This window comes from Lissotriton vulgaris, chromosome 11, assembly GCF_964263255.1.
Source record: "Lissotriton vulgaris chromosome 11, aLisVul1.2, whole genome shotgun sequence".
NCBI lineage: Eukaryota > Metazoa > Chordata > Amphibia > Caudata > Salamandridae > Lissotriton > Lissotriton vulgaris.
In genome coordinates this window covers 275,112,635-275,136,399 of record NC_141699.1, presented here as the reverse complement: position 1 = coordinate 275,136,399, position 23,765 = coordinate 275,112,635, and the positions used below count along the sequence as shown (strand labels likewise).

General features: G+C 42.6%; 1 protein-coding gene across 1 annotated transcript in view; it reads right to left on the bottom strand.

The window, feature by feature from the left end:
• The window catches only part of LOC147679655 (uncharacterized), a 215,292-nt gene extending 191,767 nt beyond the window's left edge, over positions 1-23,525 (bottom strand). The window contains exon 1 of the mRNA XM_086943234.1: positions 23,362-23,525. Within this exon, the coding sequence (XP_086799360.1) occupies positions 23,362-23,373 (12 nt within the window). The 5' untranslated portion in view covers positions 23,374-23,525. The remainder of the gene's footprint in view (positions 1-23,361) is intronic.
• Between the last annotated feature and the right edge of the window lie 240 nt (positions 23,526-23,765).

The window sequence follows — 23,765 nt, the reverse complement described above, 5'->3', positions numbered from 1 at the left end:
TGGCTCAGACTGCACGTGACCAGAGAAAGCGAAGAGAGAAAGAATACAGATGTCAGCCCAAGGAGAGCAACAAGCATTGACGCAACCAACTAGCAGGAGATGACTGTGGCAAGCATTAACACAACAACGATACAGATTCAGTATTGAGAAATTGGTATTATTTCGTAAAAAAAGCTCAAGTTACCACCGATTGCCATTATTTGTTCAGGTTATCTCTGCTCACTGAATCTGCCCGTCTCCGAAGTGAGAGCTGAAAACCCCTGGCACTGGGAAGAGGCTTTGCAAGAACAGCTTGCCAAGGGAAACTGTGTACAAGCCATTATATTTCAAGGCCGTTGTGCGCCCCTCATATGATCTCCACCTTGAACCTGCTACATTCTTTGATGGTTAGCAAATCATTGTATATACCAGTGCCCCAGTCCCTGCCTTTCAGAGCGTCTGCAGTGAAGCCCGACAAAGATACCTGAACAGGTAGTCAGTTCCAACTAGAGAGGACAAGGACTGTATGGTTCCGAGGATTCGGTTCTACCATACCTTCTCAAACAAGGTGAGGGGGACCAACCGTACTTTCAGCAGAGTTGTTATATTTCAGCCAGCAACATGTCTCATATATGGCAGAAGACGAGGTCAAATCCTGGCAAGGCCAACTTATGGCCAGATTCATCAACGGAAAATCGGCTCGCAAAGGGCCAGATTCTGAGAATCTGGCCCTTTGCGAGCGCAATTTTTGCATTTGGGATTCATCATCCCAAATGCAAAAATCGCTATAATAGAATTCGCAAATTTGCGAGGAATTGCATTTAAGGAATCTCTATATGAAATTCCTTAAATGCAATTCATGAAACATTTAAAAATTGCGAATTCGCAATTTTGGGCCGCTATTTACTGCGAAGTCAAACCTCGTGGTAAATAGCGAAAACTTAGAAAAATGCACTTAAGTGCATTTTTCTAAGTTGTATGTTACACACACACATGTCCTTGGGACATGTGTGTGCATAACACCAGCATCCAATATCATTTCAGGGGTGCAACAGGGTGTCCTTTGGACACCCCTGCACCCTTGAAATCGCAAACTCAAAATGCGAATCGCTAATAGCGATTCGCACATTGACATGTCTTCCCATTCATTCCTATGGGCCTTTAGGCCCATAGGAATGAATGGGGAGTTATTCCTTAATTGCGATTAGCAATTAGCTATTCGCAAATAAGGAAGCTGTAGGAATCGCAATAAATATTGCTATCTAGGAGTTAGCCTTTTATCCTTTCAAGGCCCATAAATTGGGCAACATTAACACTTGTTATGTTATTCACAATGCTGAGAAACTATGAAGACTGAGGTATGAACCACTATTTAAACAAGTTATATTATTAAAGTTTTAAAGGCACATTCCATTATTTTCTCAGTTTGGCTATCATTTGAATGGGACAGTTCAAGCACTTTTCAAGAGGACATGTATACTTTTCATGGGACAGTGCCAGTTCTTCTCTACTGACACAGTAACACAATGTGCCGGTTCGTCTCATTCTTTGTCTTCTAGATGCCCAGCACCAGCGCTTCTTAGTAGCCTTTAGCAGCAGTTCTCAGAAGGGCTTCTATACTTTTAATAATGTAGCACTTGCGCCTGTTGAAAATCAAGAGCTGTGCCTCTAGGTATTGAAGTAGAATTTTAACCTGTTTCTAATATAATGCTTGATATAGTGCTTGATGCTTTCAATCAATCAGGGGGTTTTAGAGCGCTAGCTACTTACCCGAAACAGGTCCCAAGGCGCTGAGGGAGAGGGGTCAGGGGGGTTGGGGTGTCCGCAGATCCAGGAGGTTTGCTGAGTTCCATCAAAGAGCCAGGTCTTGAGGTCCTTTAGGAACTTGGGGAGTGATGCAGTCTGCCGGAGGTGTAGAGGGAGGGAGTTCCAAGCCTTGGCCGCGAGGAGGGAGAAAGAGCGCCCTCCTGTTCTGCTTTTCTTGATCCGAGGTACTGCTAAGAGGGAGAGCTGGGCCGAGCGGAGAGAGCGCCGGCGTGCGTGGAACACGAGGCTGTGGTTCAGGTTGGCGGGTCCAGTGTTGTGGAGGGCCTTGTGTGCGTGGGTGAGAAGCTTGAAGGTGATGCTTTACCTCTGTTTAGGTCTCGCAACTGCGTTGCACTGTGCAGCAGTGCCGTGCGTTGCGAGACCTTTAGTGAGGGAAAAACGGGGTTTAGCACTGACCTAGGAATCGCACACGCTCGTGCGTGTGCGATTCCTTTATTAATATATATATATTAATACTCTGACACACACGACGGGGGGGGCTGAAGCCCCGTGAGCCCAATGGGTGTTGCACGCCTGGTGTGCGCTCGATAGCTCCATAAAGACACTACTGGCTTTGTTTTAGCTGTGAAGGTCTGAGTTACACCCACTTCATTGATGATACAGATATAATACGGGCCTGGCTGCCAAGTGCTTCCATGTTACTTGTAACACCTTTCTCCAGTCCTGGCTTTTTACCGAACAGCACTTTCCATGCTGCGCCTCCATGCTTTTAATGGCAAAAGCAAAACTAAAAGTTCCAGAATGTAAAGTGCTGTAAGTAAAAAACAAAAAAAAACACAGGTTGGGCTAAAGGTGTTGTGCGTGACAGGCAGTCACTGTGGAGGTTTGCAGAATATTACATGCTTTTCCTAACCACGCGTATTCCAGAGTCAGTGGGCTGTAACTCATTAAAGGAGATCACGCTATTTCTTGACCATCATGTTATGCTATTATTACTCTCACTTTTAAAGGTGCTGCAATTAACCATTAAAGGGTACACTTTTAAAGACACCTTTCTAACATTATATGTTTTTAAAAAAAACTTTTTAACGAACTTGGCTACATTTGTGTATTGTCTTGCTGACTTTCTCTTGGTGTACCTTTCACTTGCCACTTTAGTGCACTTTATTTTCTAAATAAAGTACTCCTTACCTTACCACACCTCATTACAGGAGATGATGTGTTTATGATTGTTCAAGGATGTTTAAAATTAACACATGGGCCTCTGCAGTGATGATGGGGAGGTTATATTGACTGATTGATTAGCGCTCGCTACCCAAGAGTCTCTCGGGATGTCAGTGGGGCTTTTTGTTTCTCCAGAAGTGAAGCAGCCGCAAAACCATATGCGCTCGCCCACCGCCATTACGTCATCCCTCTTATAACTGTCATGGAGTCCAGCGTTGGTCCAGGAGGGCTGGGTTCGTGCCAGATGTTCAGTGTATCACACGACACAAATTCACATGCAGCGGTTATCCTGAAAACCTGGCTTGGTAGCTTCCCTCTTGGACCCCCTTCATGTGACCTACCACACCCCTTGTGAAATATTTCCAGGCTCCCTGACTGCAGCATGGGGTTATCTTAACATTTCTTAAAGTGAGCGCAAGTTTTACCATGCTGTGTCTAATGGCTACAGTCCTGACTTTTATGACGAGTTACACCCGTCTCTTGCATATCTGTGTCCTCGCGCTAGTGTATATGCTGTCTTTATGTACACTCGCACAATGTAATCTCCTAATATCGATTCATAACAAGGTGCGGTGTGTCTATAGTGAGTTTTTCATTCTGGCAACCTGAAAAAAGGCTCTGGTGTCACCCGAATGTAGTTTCTACTATATATAGTGGGTCAAATGGAAATATAGAAGTGAAGGTACTCACTATCTAGAATACCTGTGTACTCCTGAAGAGTATCTCCCATTACTGTATTCCTGCAGTGCTGAGAAGCGCAGGAACTCTCCATTTCAAATTGAAGAAGTGCAGATACTCAGGACAGGAGACTACCTGCCTGCTTAAATTACTGACTATGTACAACTTCAAATAAATAAAGAAAGAAAACAGATATTGTTGCAGTAGTGAATCTGACGAATACCTTCATCATCATATCTCTATTTGATTATTCAACAATAATCATAAAAGAACAGCAGTAATAAGACGCGTCATAAAATCATTAAACATCCAGATACAGCTATGCACAAGCATAACATAGCCTAGCCATCAGAAAACAGGTTACGCTAAAAAGGAGTCTAAAAATTCATTAATTTGCACCAGCACAGAGCACTTTTTAAATATCCTCCAACGGAATGGCAAACAAACAGCCTGCTCAGATCTCATTCGGAGAAAGTAAAATGCCGATTTGTATTGGCACAACCAATAAGCTTTAATGGTTAACCTAAAGCATTCTGGGTGTAGGAGTCTTGGGTTGTTTCAACTGAGCAGGTTAGACTAACCTGATAGCACTGATGTCTAAGGTTGAGAGTCCAGGGCTGGTAACAGTGTCTGTGATGACATGGATGGTGAACCTGCTCCTCTAGTGCCTGCTATAGAGGGCTTGAGACTTGGGAGCCCCCATATTACAAGTGTGCTGCTAGAATCTGTTAAAATCCCGATCTAGAAGAAATACCCTTACTGCCTGATGACTTTATTTCTCCTGGCAAGTCTTGCACCCATTTCTATGTTCTCCCAATGGAAATGGGGAATAACATAGAGAAATGGCCTCTGTGACTGGTATTACCAAGCAGTGACTCATGTGTGCTAACACATTTCCCTATAGACACAGAATGGGTACAATCAGTTGATACATCAGGGCCGATATTTCTATTTCCACACTGTCTGGCCAGTTCAAATTCTTCAAATGTTCTTTTTTTTAATACTTAATTGGTTTTTTAACAATGTATACAAAAAGCGTATAGCAGTGTACGCAAGGTTATCCCAGGCAAGATTGTACATGTACATGTTTCACGTGAAGGTGGTACCCTTAATGATTACCACGGGCCTAACCCAGCGCCCATTAATGGCTGAAAGACAGGACAGGCACAGGAAAGGGTAAAGGAAAGGAAAAGAAAAGTTTTTAACTGGACGGACCCGCCATTGCAAAAACTGGTATTGGAAGCTTAATTTGAAGAAAATGTGTCATCTCGAAATTGTGAAAAAGAAGGCTTTTGTCTAGAGTTTAACAGTTACTGTGGTGCTTGTACTATCTTGCTCTCACATAATGGAACAATTCTCCATATCACATTCATTCTTGTACAGATCATGGCTAATTAAACAAGCATTTGTAATGCAATAGGTCTCACATTATTTAAATTTGAGCTATTGGCATTGCTAAACAATGCAACACCAATAGCTCAAACATTAATAATGCGAGACCTATTGCATTGCAAATGCTTGTTCTAAGTGAAGTAACTACTAGGTGTTACTATTAGCCATTTCAATATTACCCAATTTACAAACATTTGAAGTATAAAAAACGTAACTGATTTTACTGACGTGCGAAAATATATCCTGAAAGTCCCTACAAATGTCAGCAGTGAGAGTTAAATCTACAAACAAACCTCTGGTGTTAACAATTGCCCTAATGAAAGGGACATGTATTCAAACAACACTCAGTCACACAGCTTTCCTGACCCCTCCCATGCCTGATAGGTGTCAGTTATTTTCTGTATTCTGCTGGCCTTTACACAGTGTCTAGTCAGATTCATATTACTTTATTGGATAGTCTTTTCATGTTCTGGTAAGGATGGTGCAATACGAGTCGCAAGTCAGGATAACCCAAAAGAAGGAAGTAGGGGACGTTGTCTCGTATAGCTGTGTGTGTACTTGCTGACCATGCACACACATACAATGTTGTGGTTCGCCATTCTTGCAGTCCAAGAGGCTCCGCAGCCACACAGTTGCCTTAACGTGACTTCCAAGTATCCCACAGCAGGGCATCAGTAGTGTGTAAAGACTGGGCAGACTTCTGGTTACTCAGTGAATGGGATCCTAAAAATCTACTAATGATCTCCATAGTGTCTGCATCCGCCGAAATTCTGCCCTACTCCTGAAGTATGCCCATCATGCTTTGGATGAATGACCTCGAAGAAGGTAGCTGCAAGGCAAACAGCGGCAGGCCCATGAATGGTGCCACAATACAAGAGCTGACTCGCATGGATGAAAATCGGCATAAGCGCGGGAAAGCTGAGAGCCTGAGAGAGGATCAAGCAGCAAGATATTAAATGTTTGCTATTTTTCTCTCCTCCATTTTCTCTTCTTAGCCACCCTTTTGTTGCAGCTGTGGTGACTGGCCCAGAAACTACTAAAACATGGCCGGGCACATAGTTGTCTACCTCTCAAGGCTTGTGCTAATTTTCCAGGCCACAGTCAAGATTTTTACAGCTAAAATGTTTCTTGGCGGTAGCACGCATAAATCAAGCCATGGAAAAAAAAATGATATTATGAATTAGCATATAGGAAAGTAGCGGTTCCTTGGGCATAAAGCCTTAGAGCCGAAATCAAACATTACCCACCAACTTCCCAAAATACCTCAGCAAAGGACCCAGAAAAGTTTCTTATGACCCCATAGCGGATATGAGATGCTCCTGGAAGCCCATTATTCAAGGCTGCGGATTATCATTGATGTGAACTGGATTTGAATTTGAATGAAGATTGGACATTAAAATGGAATAGTGAAAACTATATAAAGACCCTTTTTTTGATATTGAATGAGTGCTCGGAGGAACGCAGAAACTGTTTGGACCATTGGTTTGCCTTGGAGGCTGTGGTAACCAGCCCCCCATCTCTTCCTGAGCACCATGTTTATATAATTGTTGGATTACTTATACCTGGACTTTTTGCTGTGCGCTCTTATTAGCCGTTACCATTATTTGCCATTATTCAAGGGCTCTGGAGCGATAAAGAAGGGCACACAGCTAACTCCATCACTGCCAGCAGATGCTGCACTGAAGATTTGTCCTGGAGAATCACTGACATAATATCGGAATAAACAAAATCGTATAACGGAAATATTGTGTCATAAGTATTGTTTACAAAAATATCAATTTCCTTATCCATATAATAGTAAGTACAAAAAAAGTTTAAAAAATAGTTTCACACTAATATTGTTAAAACATACACATATATTGCTTCTTCATATATATATATATATATATATATATATATATATATATATATATATATATATATATATATATATAGATATATATAGTTTAAATAAGTAAATCTTAAATATTTTAATATATACCATTAATATAATGTTAAGCCTTGTCAAAGCAGCCCCGCGAGTTCGGCTTGTGTTCTTGGACACGCGAGCTTTCATTTTTGGACGGTCCCATCACCTTCCCAGCCGCACCCGCCACAAGAGTGCCAGCGCCTTGATGGGGAAACGGAGCGTCGCAGGGCAACTGCATTGCGCCTAGCACCGCCAGACATCGTCGAGGGAGGAGTCCTGACAGGACGAGCATACAGCTCGTTGGTTTTACGGTATTTACCGTTTTCCTGCTCATCGACCAAAACGCTGCCTGGCTGGCGAGGGGCTTCTAAGCGAGACTTTGCCACCACAGTTGACAGAGTGGGAGAATGACGCAATATGCGGCAAAAAATCATCAGCAGGACTACAAGGACCATGAGGCACTGCTGCATTAGCACAACCCATCCAGGGGCGTGCCTTCATCTTTCATTAAGGCCCGTCCTGCTGCTCACCTGTTAATCATCGTCACCCTCTGAGGAAGAAGGCAGACGCCTTCGAAACGCGTCAGGGACTTGGGCGAAACAGAACCGAATTGAAGTCTCCCTGTTTGTCAAGCTATTCAAGCTTCTTTGTGGTTGGAATAAAGCCTTGTCAAAGCAGCCCCGCGAGTTCGGCTTGTGTTCTTGGACACGCGAGCTTTCATTTTTGGACGGTCCCATCACCTTCCCAGCCGCACCCGCCACAAGAGTGCCAGCGCCTTGATGGGGAAACGGAGCGTCGCAGGGCAACTGCATTGCGCCTAGCACCGCCAGACATCGTCGAGGGAGGAGTCCTGACAGGACGAGCATACAGCTCGTTGGTTTTACGGTATTTACCGTTTTCCTGCTCATCGACCAAAACGCTGCCTGGCTGGCGAGGGGCTTCTAAGCGAGACTTTGCCACCACAGTTGACAGAGTGGGAGAATGACGCAATATGCGGCAAAAAATCATCAGCAGGACTACAAGGACCATGAGGCACTGCTGCATTAGCACAACCCATCCAGGGGCGTGCCTTCATCTTTCATTAAGGCCCGTCCTGCTGCTCACCTGTTAATCATCGTCACCCTCTGAGGAAGAAGGCAGACGCCTTCGAAACGCGTCAGGGACTTGGGCGAAACAGAACCGAATTGAAGTCTCCCTGTTTGTCAAGCTATTCAAGCTTCTTTGTGGTTGGAATAAAGCCTTGTCAAAGCAGCCCCGCGAGTTCGGCTTGTGTTCTTGGACACGCGAGCTTTCATTTTTGGACGGTCCCATCACCTTCCCAGCCGCACCCGCCACAAGAGTGCCAGCGCCTTGATGGGGAAACGGAGCGTCGCAGGGCAACTGCATTGCGCCTAGCACCGCCAGACATCGTCGAGGGAGGAGTCCTGACAGGACGAGCATACAGCTCGTTGGTTTTACGGTATTTACCGTTTTCCTGCTCATCGACCAAAACGCTGCCTGGCTGGCGAGGGGCTTCTAAGCGAGACTTTGCCACCACAGTTGACAGAGTGGGAGAATGACGCAATATGCGGCAAAAAATCATCAGCAGGACTACAAGGACCATGAGGCACTGCTGCATTAGCACAACCCATCCAGGGGCGTGCCTTCATCTTTCATTAAGGCCCGTCCTGCTGCTCACCTGTTAATCATCGTCACCCTCTGAGGAAGAAGGCAGACGCCTTCGAAACGCGTCAGGGACTTGGGCGAAACAGAACCGAATTGAAGTCTCCCTGTTTGTCAAGCTATTCAAGCTTCTTTGTGGTTGGAATAAAGCCTTGTCAAAGCAGCCCCGCGAGTTCGGCTTGTGTTCTTGGACACGCGAGCTTTCATTTTTGGACGGTCCCATCACCTTCCCAGCCGCACCCGCCACAAGAGTGCCAGCGCCTTGATGGGGAAACGGAGCGTCGCAGGGCAACTGCATTGCGCCTAGCACCGCCAGACATCGTCGAGGGAGGAGTCCTGACAGGACGAGCATACAGCTCGTTGGTTTTACGGTATTTACCGTTTTCCTGCTCATCGACCAAAACGCTGCCTGGCTGGCGAGGGGCTTCTAAGCGAGACTTTGCCACCACAGTTGACAGAGTGGGAGAATGACGCAATATGCGGCAAAAAATCATCAGCAGGACTACAAGGACCATGAGGCACTGCTGCATTAGCACAACCCATCCAGGGGCGTGCCTTCATCTTTCATTAAGGCCCGTCCTGCTGCTCACCTGTTAATCATCGTCACCCTCTGAGGAAGAAGGCAGACGCCTTCGAAACGCGTCAGGGACTTGGGCGAAACAGAACCGAATTGAAGTCTCCCTGTTTGTCAAGCTATTCAAGCTTCTTTGTGGTTGGAATAAAGCCTTGTCAAAGCAGCCCCGCGAGTTCGGCTTGTGTTCTTGGACACGCGAGCTTTCATTTTTGGACGGTCCCATCACCTTCCCAGCCGCACCCGCCACAAGAGTGCCAGCGCCTTGATGGGGAAACGGAGCGTCGCAGGGCAACTGCATTGCGCCTAGCACCGCCAGACATCGTCGAGGGAGGAGTCCTGACAGGACGAGCATACAGCTCGTTGGTTTTACGGTATTTACCGTTTTCCTGCTCATCGACCAAAACGCTGCCTGGCTGGCGAGGGGCTTCTAAGCGAGACTTTGCCACCACAGTTGACAGAGTGGGAGAATGACGCAATATGCGGCAAAAAATCATCAGCAGGACTACAAGGACCATGAGGCACTGCTGCATTAGCACAACCCATCCAGGGGCGTGCCTTCATCTTTCATTAAGGCCCGTCCTGCTGCTCACCTGTTAATCATCGTCACCCTCTGAGGAAGAAGGCAGACGCCTTCGAAACGCGTCAGGGACTTGGGCGAAACAGAACCGAATTGAAGTCTCCCTGTTTGTCAAGCTATTCAAGCTTCTTTGTGGTTGGAATAAAGCCTTGTCAAAGCAGCCCCGCGAGTTCGGCTTGTGTTCTTGGACACGCGAGCTTTCATATATATATATATATATATATATATATATATATATATATATATATATATATATATATATAGTTTAAATAAGTAAATCTTAAATATTTTAATATATACCATTAATATAATGTTAATTAATTCATCTCACTAATATTTAATACCATATATACACAAATACACACACAAGCATACATATATAAATAATAAACATGACACAGAAACATTTTTATTGATTCAACTCCAAAACAATAAATACATTATTGGGCAAAATAAATAAATAAAAATACAATAAAAATACTATAAAATTACAATTATATACAAATATTAATAAATACTATATGTAACCAATATTAGTAAATGTATTGGAGTATGGAAATATTAGATATACTATTCCCACTCCAGTTCATGCGACAGTAGAGAAATTGTAGGACTTCGGAGGGGTTAAATATATTATTATTACTGCAAACTTCGAAACAGTATGGAAAGCGCTGATATTTGGAGGGGTTACATTTACTATTCTAATTCCAGTCTGTGCAACAGTAGGGAAAGCACAGGACTTCGGAAGAGTAAGATTTACAATTGCCACTCCAGTCTGTTTAACAGTAGGGAAAGCGCTGGACTTCGGAGACGTTACATTTACTATTCCTACTCCAGTCTGATCAATAGTAGGGAAAGCTTTAAACTTTGGAAGGGCAAGATTTACTATTCCCACTTCAGTCTATCCAACAGTAGGGAAAGCGTTGGACTTTGGAAGGGTTAAATTTACTATCCCCATGTCAGTCTGTGCAACAGTACAAGAAGAGTTAGACTTCAGAAGGGTTACATTTACTATTGCCACTCCAGACTAGGCAACAGAAGGTAAACTACTTCACTTCAAACACTGTATATTTGAATAAACCTATTAATTTACAAAAATATAAAACTCTAAATGTAAACCTTATTACTTAACATAACATGCATATACAAATTTGCTTTGAAATAAAGAATTAAGAAATGTACAAAAATTATCAACAATGTAATAATTAATTTTCCAATTACAAAATGATGGTTATTTGATTATTATTTAACTTTCCACCCTATACCCCTACAAACCTAGCAACCCGCACCTAAAATATAATGCAAATAAATAAGTACAACACAGTTTACATTACTGATAATCAATTACATAATTAACAATTAATAGTTAAGTATTACATAATTTCCCACCCTACAATTCTACAAGCCCAGCAGCCCACACCGAAAATATAGCTAAAATAAATAATTATTACACAATTTACCTGACTGTTAAGCAATTATATATTTAATTATACCATAATAATTATTTTATAACATTTATCTTCCCATCCTATACTTCTACAAATCTAGCATCCCAAACTAAAATATAACTAAAATAAATCAGTATTACATAATGTACACAATTAATAATCAAGTCATTAATAATACATTAATTATTACTTAATTAACTTCCCGCCCTATACCGCTACAAACTTAGCAGTTTGCACCTAAAATATATGATTATTACACAATTTACATAATTGATAACCAATAAAATTAATTAATAAATTAACAGTTAATTCATTATTAACTAATTAACTTCCCATCCTATGCCACTTCAAACATAGCAACCCGCACCTAATATATATGTATAATAAATCAATATTACATAATATACATAATAAATATCAATCACATACTTCCAAATTCATTCATTAATAATTATTAATTAATTAACATCCTATCCCACTACAAACCCAACAACTCGCGACAACATTATAAATTACTATTGGCAATTAAAGTAAAAATTCTAAATCACTTAAAATTACAAACTATATTTTGATTTTTTTTATAACAATTATACAAACAATACTATCAAACATTTTATATAAACGAAACCACGCTAAATTCATTAAAAAACATTATTCTTTACACCTATATATTAGCAAAGGATATTTTCAAAAATGATATTCTTAACAACGATAATACTTACCTGACAAAAACGATATTCGTGACAAAGATATTTCTGCATTACGATATTTTTACATCATGAAATTTTATTTCAGATATTACTGCCACCTAATATTTATAACTCAATATTTGGTCAAAATACTGTCCTGAATTTAAAGGGTCTGCATAATTGAATCTGCCCCTTGAAGCATCTTATTTTGAAAGTATAGGCGATTCCATTAATATCCACACCCAAATTCAAATAAAAATGTACTGACTAGTTCAAAGACAAACTCTTTCTAAGTGTAATCATGTAATCAAATACAAAAGTTACTGACCCTTTCAACATCCTCCAGGGAAACATCATGTGCAAACAGCTGTTCGTTGTGGGCGTCGGGACACCCATGCAAAGCCTGCACGCGACAGAGAGAACTTGTTTGCTGTGGGCACTACAATGAGAGCGGCAGTGGCAGCGTGTCTGAAAGCTTTAGATGGGAGCTATTTGAGGTCTAGAAGCGGCGGCTCGACCCCACCCTCCGAGAAAAACCTGCACAGCTGCTTGAGGTAGACGTTGGAGCCCCCACATAAACCCTACAAACAACGGGTACGCTAAGGGGTAGCCTAACGTGGGGTAGAGGGACTCGCCTGACTCCCTCTGCATCCAGCTCAGTGAAAGTCGATAGCGCCCCAAATAAGGAGGCTCAGAGGAGAAGCGCAGCTGGGACTGACAGACTGAGGTTCCCCACTGGATTAGGGTGCAGCCCATAGGGGGGGACGGTGCATTGTGGCGCCGGAGCACTAATGCAGCCGTGGACAACGCTTGGCGGGGCACAAATGTCCCTGTCCTTGATCTGTCTGTTTCTTTGTTGACTATGTGACTCTATGGTGTTTAGTCGTTTTTGTTCACGTGTTACAAAGCTGTGTTTTTTGTATTCTGGTTACTGATGCAGTTCTGTACTATTGCTTGCTTATTGTGACTTTGCAATGTTTCCCTGATGTTCTTTACCTCTGGCCGGTCTGCCTGACCCGATCAGCATGCTAAGCCCTTTTATTCCCCCACCTCCCTCTATGATCCATAGGACTGTTTCTATGTTTAGCTTCACCTTTGCTTTCTCCACATTCAACCTATGCTCTCTCCACCCTTTAACTCGATGTTTACTGCTAGCCCTCCCTTTTTAGACCATGAGGGTATCTGATTTCGATTAAGTTATGTTCTTTTTGGCAGACTATTTATATTATTTTCTTGGCTTTTTTCTACTCTCTTCTCCCCCATTCTACTGTATAGGTCCTCCCCTACTGCTCAACTGTCCCTAAATGGCCTCCATGAACGTGCCCCTTGCCAAAGCACTTCCTCGCCCCTTGTTGGGGAGGGATCTAGCATTATTGCCCCGGAGTCTCTGATTCCCCTCTGAGAGAGTTCATAGTGTTAAGGGATTCACACGTAGCGGAAAATGGCCTTTATTGGCCTCCTCTTAGGTGCCCCTTGCCGAAGCACTCCTTCTCCCCTTGTTGTGGAGGGATCCTGCATTTATGTCCTTGAGTCGCGGATACCCCTCTGAGAGAGACCACAGTGTTCAGGGTTTCACACATAGCGGAGGTTTGGGATTGTTCCTATTATCGCTGGTAACTAAGCACCACACACCATGATAGGCGCTCTTTTCTAAAGCTTTTTGATGACCTTCTGAGGCTGATACTTTAACCCTCTTATGTACCTCGGCGACCGATCAACCTTTGGCCGATGACCGGTGGAGTTGCCCTACGCAACTATTGAGGAGTGTGGCTCTGGTCCCCCCCCTGGACGGCACCTACCCTCCTGATCGTCAGACACTGTTTCTTTTCTCGTCGCCCTGTTGTGTTCCCTTCCCCCTCCCTCACTCTTTATTCTTCCTCTTCTATTCCTTCCCCAAATGTCTCTCCCCCGCCTGCTTTTTATTCCCCACACCTGATCCATACCTTTGTTACACATGTATCCCCAGTAATTACGTACCTGAAACTGTTGTTATTATGTAACCATATTTTGAAGCAATTCTACCTACTCATGTAAAGCGCTCTGATACCTCTGGGTGTAACAAACGCTATTTAAACTTTTCAAATAAATAAATAAATAAAAATCTTTCACCGTGCCTATACTTTTCAAGGTATTTCAGTATCATTGGGCGGGCGCTTAACTGGTGCGAACTGTGATTGTATGCTTGTTTATCCTGAATTGTATGCCTTAGCGCCACTGTCTTAAATGAGATCGAGCTAATTGTGGAAATCCTACTATTTTGCCCGCCCTTTATGCGACTTTGTGATATTGTATGGCACCTGATCCTTCTATTTTTATATTGTAAAATGGAGCCTTTAGTATCCTGTAATTCGCATGGTATGTTCTATAGCCAGTTTTAATTGAAGTTGTGATACATTCGCTTCCCGGGAGGCCGAGTCTTGTCCTAACTGACTTGCTGTGATGAAACTGATTAGCGGCCGGCCCTGGTGGTTGTAGGCCCATATTTATAACTAGTTGAAGTATTAATAAAGGTTTTCAAAAAAAAAAAATCTTTCACCACCGCCTGAGAACATTTTCATCCTATACCATGTTGTCCAGCCCTTATCCCATCCAACTAATTCAGGATTCTTGATCTAATCATTGCAGACCTAGAGATGGTGAAATATTGACTGTTTAGATATTTTCACAATCAGGTTTCTTATCCCAGTCCATGCCAAACTAATATACCTCTTCCCCAAACCTGGAATTGATTGTTCAGACTTACAAAACAAGAGACACCTTCAGCTCTTGTGAATGTCCTACTCTCCGTACTCAACCAGATTGATGTGCCTATGGACAGTAACACCTATCTTGGGGCCAAATGTACTAAACTCTTGTCGATAAATACTGAATGCAATTTACGACCAGCATTTCTGCTACCATACTGCTATTCTGCAAAACCGACCTATGTATTAACAGTTCGGTTTGCAAATTACCGATTCATAGTGGATTGCAAATTAACCTACCTCGTAAATATTTATGAGGTAGTTCTCAATTTCAAACCAACTAGAAATCACAGCCATTGCAGCAATGGTGACCTGTTCGGATCAGCAAACCATCATGTCTGTGGTTGCTTTTAAATAAAGGAATTTTGTTTCTAAAACTCAATCCATTTGTATTTTTATAAAATGAAACATTTAACGTACATTTTTAAAAAATACTCTTAAAATAGTTTTGCACATTCTCAAAAGAGAAGGTGTCACACGAGGAGCACTTAGGACCTGATTACGACTTTGGTGGTGTGGCGCCGGGTCCGCCCCGCCGCCTCACCGCCAAACCTGTGGTCAGGCTGCCTGCCAGATTAAGAGTTTCCTCCTGTCTGTTGGGCTGGTTTTTGGCGTTCCCACGGTGGTGCCTCAGAAAATGGGCACTGTAATGGGAATGAAAAGTTCATGCCGTGCAGGAACAGGGGTGCCGGCACACAAGGGGGCACATGTTGTGCCCTTCTGTGTGCATCCCCATGCAGAGGTGGCACAGGAGGCCCTGCAGGGACCCCTTTGTGTCCTCTCTACCACAGGAATCTCCATGACACTGCCTGCAGAGAGGAAACTCGTAATATGTTTGGCAGGACCGCGGCTGTCCCGCCAAGCATGCTAACTACTGCAACACCGCCTGGGCTATGGCTGTCCAACTGCCCTAGTCCTAATAGGGCAGTCGGGCCACCACACCTCGAGTCAGGAGGTCCGTGGTCCACCACAAATTTAAGTGGGCCCTTACTGTTTCTGGCTACATTACCACTACGCTTCTGCAGTCTGTAAAATATTACGTTTTTGCAAACGGATTCCGGTTGCAAAACCTTAATGCATACCATTTTGATTCGGTATTTGGAAGGGACGTCCTGAAAACAGGCCCCTCCAAAATTCTGAACAGGAATTGGGTCGTGGACCCAAATTGCAACTCAAAAACTTGTTTTAGAATTTGGGGGAAGTAATTATTTGTATACCTCTGAATTTGGGGTTACACATACTATCATGCGTTTCAAAGGGCATTTTGCGAAATGTCTTCTTTCGTGCACACTGGCTTACATTTGGAAGTAAAAAATGCTTAGAAATCCAATAGGTAATGACAATTGTTCTAGTATTCTTTGTTCGCCCATGTTTCCTGATAAAAACAGTAACCCACTTGTGTAGCTGGACCGAGTGGCCGCAACACAAATCACCCCAAAATGTTGATGTGAAGGCATCGCATTTCACTCAGGAAAATCAGTGCGGGTAACCACGGAATTTGGGCCCTAGCTCAGTCATCAGTCGGTAAACGTACCAAACCTAGCCATTTCTAAAAACTAGACACCGACTTATGGTGCCCACAGGTTTCACTGTTCATTTGCGACAGCAACAAAGAACATCTACCTTAAGGAATACCAATCTCGCTTCTGCTCCAGGTACAAAAACTGCAGCTTTAAAAGTAATAGATGATGCTCACAACATAGCGGATGATGGTGACTCCTACCTGCTTGTGCTTTGTGATCTCCCTGGGGAATTTGATCAAATGCATCAAAGTAAGGGTTTATTTTCCTGATTAATGATTTTGATTATTTCTTTTAATGATTCATCCATGAGATTTCAGTCAGCATCAGGAGGCGATGTTGGTTGACAATCTAAAACGAAATTCACAAAAGGCCTGGTAGCTGGACAACCTCATACAGCCTAGTTATATTCTCTTTGTCTTAAACTCTTGAATCGCTCTTCAACTGAGTATTTTATCGTAATCATATCTTTAAATGTTGCTGTACTGTGATGATTCCTGTTGGCCAGTCTTTCTTATTAAACTTCAGTATTTATTTTTCCATTTGTTTCACATTTCTAGTTTTGTGCCTTTATGTGGGAAGATTACATGAGCATTGAAATTCTATTACTGTTGTGACGTGTCCTTAGGTCAGTGAGGGAGAATACAAAATCCCTGGTTGTTCCTTGAATTTCATGAAGTTATATGTATTACTGGAACTTAATTAAACTGTTTGGGATATCAATATAACATCTGTGTGCAGACTACCCTAAGTGCCAAACTCTTTTTTTGATAATATTTCACTTTTCTAGAGTGTCCATCAACAGTTCAGTCTGAAAATGGACTGTGACTGAAGTTTTTTCAGGATTGAAAATACAGGCTAGTTTATAGCTCGTTTAGCTTTGTTAGAAATTGTGCAGGTTTAGATTACTAACACAAGTTTAGACCTTGTCTTTAGTTTGGAAAATTAGCCAGCTTCATTCTTTATTCCTAGGAGCATAAGCATTCATTTGTGTTCCCAATGTTGTTGGTTATTTCCATTCTTAACAGATTGTCTTTACATCTGCTACCTCCAAAATAGTGTACTTCAAAGCCAGTGCTTATGGTTCATTTGTTAATGTATTTACTCTTATGTGCTTATGTTTTTCTGATGTATCTTTGTTTTTGTGAGGGCCAGACAGTTCTTCACAGACTGGTGCCTGACTACTTGCTTGTTTCATTGCCTTTCAAGTGTGATGCATTTGTACCGGAACTGGTGCTACAGGCTGTCATGATCTCCTTAGTCAGACTCCATTTTAAAAACGTTTATGCCAAGAGTCGATCCAGTGATGCGAGGAGCTGAGTCCAGCTGTTATGTATTTTTCTTTCGAAAGGCATACTCCCTTTCCAGCTGGAGACTGTTAAGCACAGCTGATTTTCTGTGAATAGGTATGCAGTGCACAGGGCCCCAAGAAACTCTAGAAGCAACTTAGCTATTTCATGCTATCAAAATGTAACGCATCGAAGGAGCTTTAGGGCGGAAGACTGCTAGGAAAGGGGCTATTAGTAACCCAGAAAACACAAACACCATGCATGTAGAAATGCTGAGTGTGTTGTATGGGCTCCACTTCAACTGGACTTCCTTACTCAGTGATGGTGTACTGAACTAAGTCCTTGCATCTGTTGGTTGGGAACCCAAGCCACAAAGGACTAGGACCTGAAACCCATGATTCAGAACAAGGAAGTCATCCTATTATGGGTTTATCCATACTTTATCATCAGTTTACAGCTCCAAGTGGCCATCATCCTTCTTGGAACAGTGAGGTAATGATGAAATATGGAAAGAGAATTCAAAGAGAAGCGCGCCTGCCTGCATGCATGACCTGCAATTTATCAATGTTTTTTTGCCTTACATTCTCTTGTTGCCTCTCACTTGTCCACAAGCATTAGCAAAGCCAATAGCTCTGTGAATCCCAAAACAGACCATAGTTATTGCCTTTGCCAGTGTTTGTTGAGTAAAGACAGGGCACTTGCTGAAATTATACAAAAACATGAGTAAAAACGGAGTGGATTTGAGTAGGAGAGCTGAACAGTGAGACAGGTAACATAAGCATGTCCCCATCACAGTCAGAGGCAAGCAGACCAAGACCTGTACAAGAGTGACCCTCTTCAGACAAACAGAAACAAGCCAGGTTGAAGTGGTAGGAGATATGTCCTCCTTGGAGTCTATGGTGGCCCCGTTCAGGCCTGCAGCCTGGCCAAGAATACTAGCTCCGCCTGCAGGTAAAAGAGCAGTGGTTGGCCAGGCTCTTCTACAAAGCTCTGGCAGTGAGTAGCAATGTCACAGGCTGGTCTTGAGACTATTATATAAATCTAGACCTTCCTCTGTGTTATTTTTGCTGATGCCTTTACGTTGCTTCCTATTTGGCTAATGAAAGGGCTCAACTATCCTGGAAAAATAGAAATCTCTCTATTCCACATGCAACACGTGTCCCTCACACAGCAGTGTATTGACCCGTATATTCAAACCTTCTAGGTAAGTGATCTCGATTGGATAGGCATGCACATGTTGGGGCTAATTAGAGCTCTACTCTCTTGTGTATTAAAGCACAGGAGCATGCTACTGGAAATGGAAAAAAGCAGTGTGGAGGTTTATGAAGGGACTTGCTAAAGTCGAGGCAAATACTTCTACCTGGGCTACAATACTTTTACTGGGATAATTAATTAATTTGCTTGATGAGAAGTATGTGGAACCAATAACATTTAACAGGAACCAATAGCACTTTAAAGACTTGTCATCCCTATTTCCACTTTCTCCATTCTTCCCTACCTATAACTTTCCAATTTCTTTGTAGATGTAGTTTAGGATGGAGTATAGTTAAAAACAAGAGGACCCCCCCTAAGACTAAATCTATTAAATGGCGAACACTCTAGTCCATAACAGACATCATTGTAGTCCCACACAGAGAGTATTTATTTAAAACACATATATATCTATTTATTATTATTTTCCGAAGTTTTCATTTATAGGTCATACAATAATAAAGGCACAAATGTATATACAAAATCTATTTACATATCAAAATGTATGCGGCACATACCCTCTCACATCTTCAAAGTAACCACCAATCACACCCATACAAACCATCATCAGTCATACTAATCAGCAATATATACAAAAAGTACAAACACTTTACAAAAAAATGTACATCATTAGAAACAAACATACACAACTGAAACAAAGCAAAACAGAAAAAGAAGAAGAAAAGCGCTGACGCGCGTTTCGGAACAGGACCGATATTCACCAATCCTTCGTCAGGGCGCAAACAATTACAGGTATTCTCTTCTGTGTGATTTCAAAAACAGTTCCATAGGTTTGAAGTATACATCAATAGTTATAGACAGTAGTATGTAGAGAGCTAGACTCAGGGCTGCCGCTTCATATCACAATATTCAGTCATTGGACAATATCCCTGTCCACAAACATGGGATTGCGTGGAAATGTAAACAAGAGGTCAAAATACTTCACAACGAACTGAGAAAGAATCGCAATACGAGTGATGAAAGGAAACAGCTTGGGTCTGGTTCTAACACATGGAGGGGTCTCCTCCCGATATCAGGAAACCACTCTTCCCCTCTCAAACGTTATTTCCGGTAGAAAACCCTCGCAATCGAGCGGGGCACCGTTTCCCGGGCAGGCTTCTACGCATAGGGGCACTAATTCCAGCTGGAAGGCCCCGGACTCACAGATGGACGCCTTGCCACGACTTTTCATTTGAGGGATGTGCGACTCTATGCCGCCCACACGATCGTGTCGGAACTCAGGCCGTTTTTGATTTATTAGTGCCCCTATGCTTAGAAGCCTGCCCAGGAAACGGTGCCCCGCTCGATTGCGAGGGTTTTCTACCAGAAATAACGTTTGAGAGGGGAAGAGTGGTTTCCTGATATCGGGAGGAGACCCCTCCATGTGTTAGAACCGGACCCAAGCTGTTTCCTTTCATCACTCGTATTGCGATTCTTTCTCAGTTCGTGGTGAAGTATTTTGACCTCTTGTTTACATTTCCACGCAATCCCATGTTTGTGGACAGGGATATTGTCCAATGACTGAATATTGTGATATGAAGCGGCAGCCCTGAGTCTAGCTCTCTACATACTACTGTCTATAACTATTGATGTATACTTCAAACCTATGGAACTGTTTTTGAAATCACACAGAAGAGAATACCTGTAATTGTTTGCGCCCTGACGAAGGATTGGTGAATATCGGTCCTGTTCCGAAACGCGCGTCGGTGCTTTTCTTCTTCTTTTTCTGTTTTGCTTTGTTTCAGTTGTGTATGTTTGTTTCTAATGATGTACATTTTTTTGTAAAGTGTTTGTACTTTTTGTATATATTGCTGATTGGTATGACTGATGATGGCTTGTATGGGTGTGATTGGTGGTTACTTTGAAGATGTGAGAGGGTATGTGCCGCATACATTTTGATATGTAAATAGATTTTGTATATACATTTGTGCCTTTATTATTGTATGACCTATAAATGAAAACTTCGGAAAATAATAATAAATAGATATATATGTTTTTCAAATAAATACTCTCTGTGTGGGACTACAATGATGTCTGTTATGGACTAGAGTGTTCGCCATTTAATAGATTTAGGCTTAGGGGGGGTTCCTCTTGTTTTTGATTATAGTTTTTCCCTGCCTCCTCCCCCTAATACTTATTTTCAGGGACCCTCGTATGTTTTTGACTAGAATGGAGTATAGAGCAGAGCACAGAGACGCAAAATACACATTTAAAAGAGGGAGGGTTAGTATGAAGTTCTGGGACACTCCACAGGACACTGCTGCCTTGATCGAGATGTGTTCTCCAATCTTTACCTCTTGATAACAATTGATTATTGTACCCAGCTGAGGACTTGACCATGGATATCGAGCCATTTCTCAGGTTTATATTAAGTGGTTCCCAAACTTTTTCGACCTGCGGCTCCCTTGAACCATTGGCCATTGCCCGTGTCTCCCCAATATTACTTTTTTGGGAGGGTGGGAGGGATGTAAGCCCGGCCTCTGGAGTACTTGCATCTTTCTCCCTGTAAATAATTGGGATGAAGTTGATTAAGGTATTATAATCATATACGCAGGGTGTTTGGTATTACTCCGGTGGCGCCTTTAATAAAATATTCCTAGTTACACTTCTTTGCCTATGCCTTTTTTAGAGTACCCTCTCAAACTTTTTTATCCCACTTACAGTGCTAGATAGCGCCCCTATGCATGTAGGCCCCATTGCCAAAGTGTTTCTGCGTTTGAAGAATATTTGCATGCACTTCCATTTCTACCCTTGTCATACATGCCAAACACCTGTCTCAGCAGGATGACTCACAAGTTTTAAATCACATAAAGCTTTATTTTTGCTGTCTCCTCCCTAAAATTGGCTCCAAATCAATGCAAGTGAAATAAATCCCTGAGATTTTTTTTTAACGTCCCTCTTTTTTTGCTTCCAAATGTTAGCATTATGCTGTATATGGTGTTTTACTTCCCTGTGCTCAAGGAGAGAGCAGGCCAGTCTGGAAATGTATTTGTACTAAAATAAATGTGTACTAGAAGTACCTATGGTTCAAGTACAAATGTCAATACTTAATAATAGTCAGTGTGTTTAATAGACAGGACAACTGTACTTTCGTGATAACTTGCATTGGTGTAAAATGCATTTGGATAAAAACTAAACTATTAACGAGTCTAACAAAATTAATCCGGCATCTTCCGCTTATTTTGGGAGTGTTGGAATGTGGAGATACAGTGAAATATGGAGGTCATCTCCCTCGACATGCCATCAGTTAAGCACTACGTTTACAGCTTTAGGCATCTCACTTACAAATCATCGACATCATGCATTTAAGTCAAATTAGTTTATTTGAGGCCAAAAGACCCTTCAACATTAAATACATTAAAGTGCTTGGTGCGCACCTCCCCTGGCTAGGTTTGACGGCTCCCCAGAGAGCTACGGAGCAGTTTGGGAACCACTGGTATAGGGAATGGTTCAGTCTTTGACCCGTTCCACAGACATGCCCCTTCTATCAGTTGGATGTCTCTTCTATGTTTATGGCCTGTGGAATATATCTCTCGCTATCGTGTATTGGTAGAATATTCTTTCTATTGCACCCTTTTGATGGAATATTCCCCATGCTTTGCATTGAGGCTAAGAGAGATGTACTTGATTATCGAAGCACGTATTTTGGCTTTACTCATACAACTTGGAAAACTCTAGCTATAAAGAAAAATCAATAAAACATACAGAAATCTAATGAATGGTCGTGCATTACATGTGTACAATATATAATTACTGAAGTAAATCACATAATGTGGATGTAAATATACTTCAAGGGTGCCTCACTCAACAGTTTCCCACATCCTCTGTAAAACATTCTTCTTAATCCGCTCGTGCCATATAGTGTTCTCTTTAAGGTCCCAATAAGCACATTGTATCCCGTCAGGTGGTATGGTGTCTCCGCTGCCCTCTATATATGAAATATACCACTGTCCGGCATAGAGTGGAGAATGTCCCCTTAATTACAAGGGCCAGGGAACAAAAATCAGTCCTGGTAGCAAATGTTCACACCAGCCCCACGCTGCACAGACTGGCTATGCTATAGAGGGTCAGAAGTGTTATCAATGAAAGATAGTTTCGAACAAATGACCCAAACAGTGCACATAACAGCTCAATGTTTTAAAATGAACTACTATCCTGCACGGAAAAACAGCCCCAATGCCATCATCACCACATCAGGAAATAACACCATGCCATCAGGACCTGTCGAGTAACCACATGCGTCAAACGTTACATACACGTCCCTTACACTACGGAATAGTCTGTCCAATGACCCATACATGAAATGTGGGGACTGTTCCACAGCCGCCCACCTCTCCATGTGCCCCCTAAACTTGGAATCCTGTGTACAGTTCGCTTCTTCTCCGTGGAATGTGCCCTGCTGTAACCGTTCCCCTTGGATTAATGTATAGCGTGCCCCACAGTAGCTAAAATCCCGCAGTTTGTCCTCTACAAATACCAATATCTACCCACTGTCTGGAACAGGAGCCCTTACACTCAGTATCTTCAAGAACCTTTCCTATCCACCTAATTATTGCTGGGAGCTGAGCGGACACAGTAATTCCCCCAGAGTGCACCGCGCCACCTCCGGGCAGGTAAACAAGGAGCTGGGCTGTGAAACAACCCGCATAAATACTCACGATGAAGGTCATGGCTGTGCTCCGTCACGCCTACTACTGACAGCCCGCACTTATCCAAGGGCCCCGCCTCCTCTCCGAAGGGGAAGGACAGGGGTCAGGTTGAGTCGCGATACAAAAGGCCGAAAAGGTTCGGTAACTTTCGGAATTCCTCGGAACACTGGCTCACCGAGGTCCGGCGCTGTTCGTAGCAACTCGGTGAAATGGGCGGGGCCGAATGGAAACGATTGACAACGTTCATAAAGGGGCGGAGCCATTTACGCCGAGCACGGGCATTCTACCAAAGAATTATGGGTCTCCGATCTGAATCGGGTCCCTTGACATATCTGAATTTTGGTTCTAAAAATGTATTCACCTTTCGGTAAAGAACTAAGAAAAGCTTGCAATACAATACAATACCACTTAGT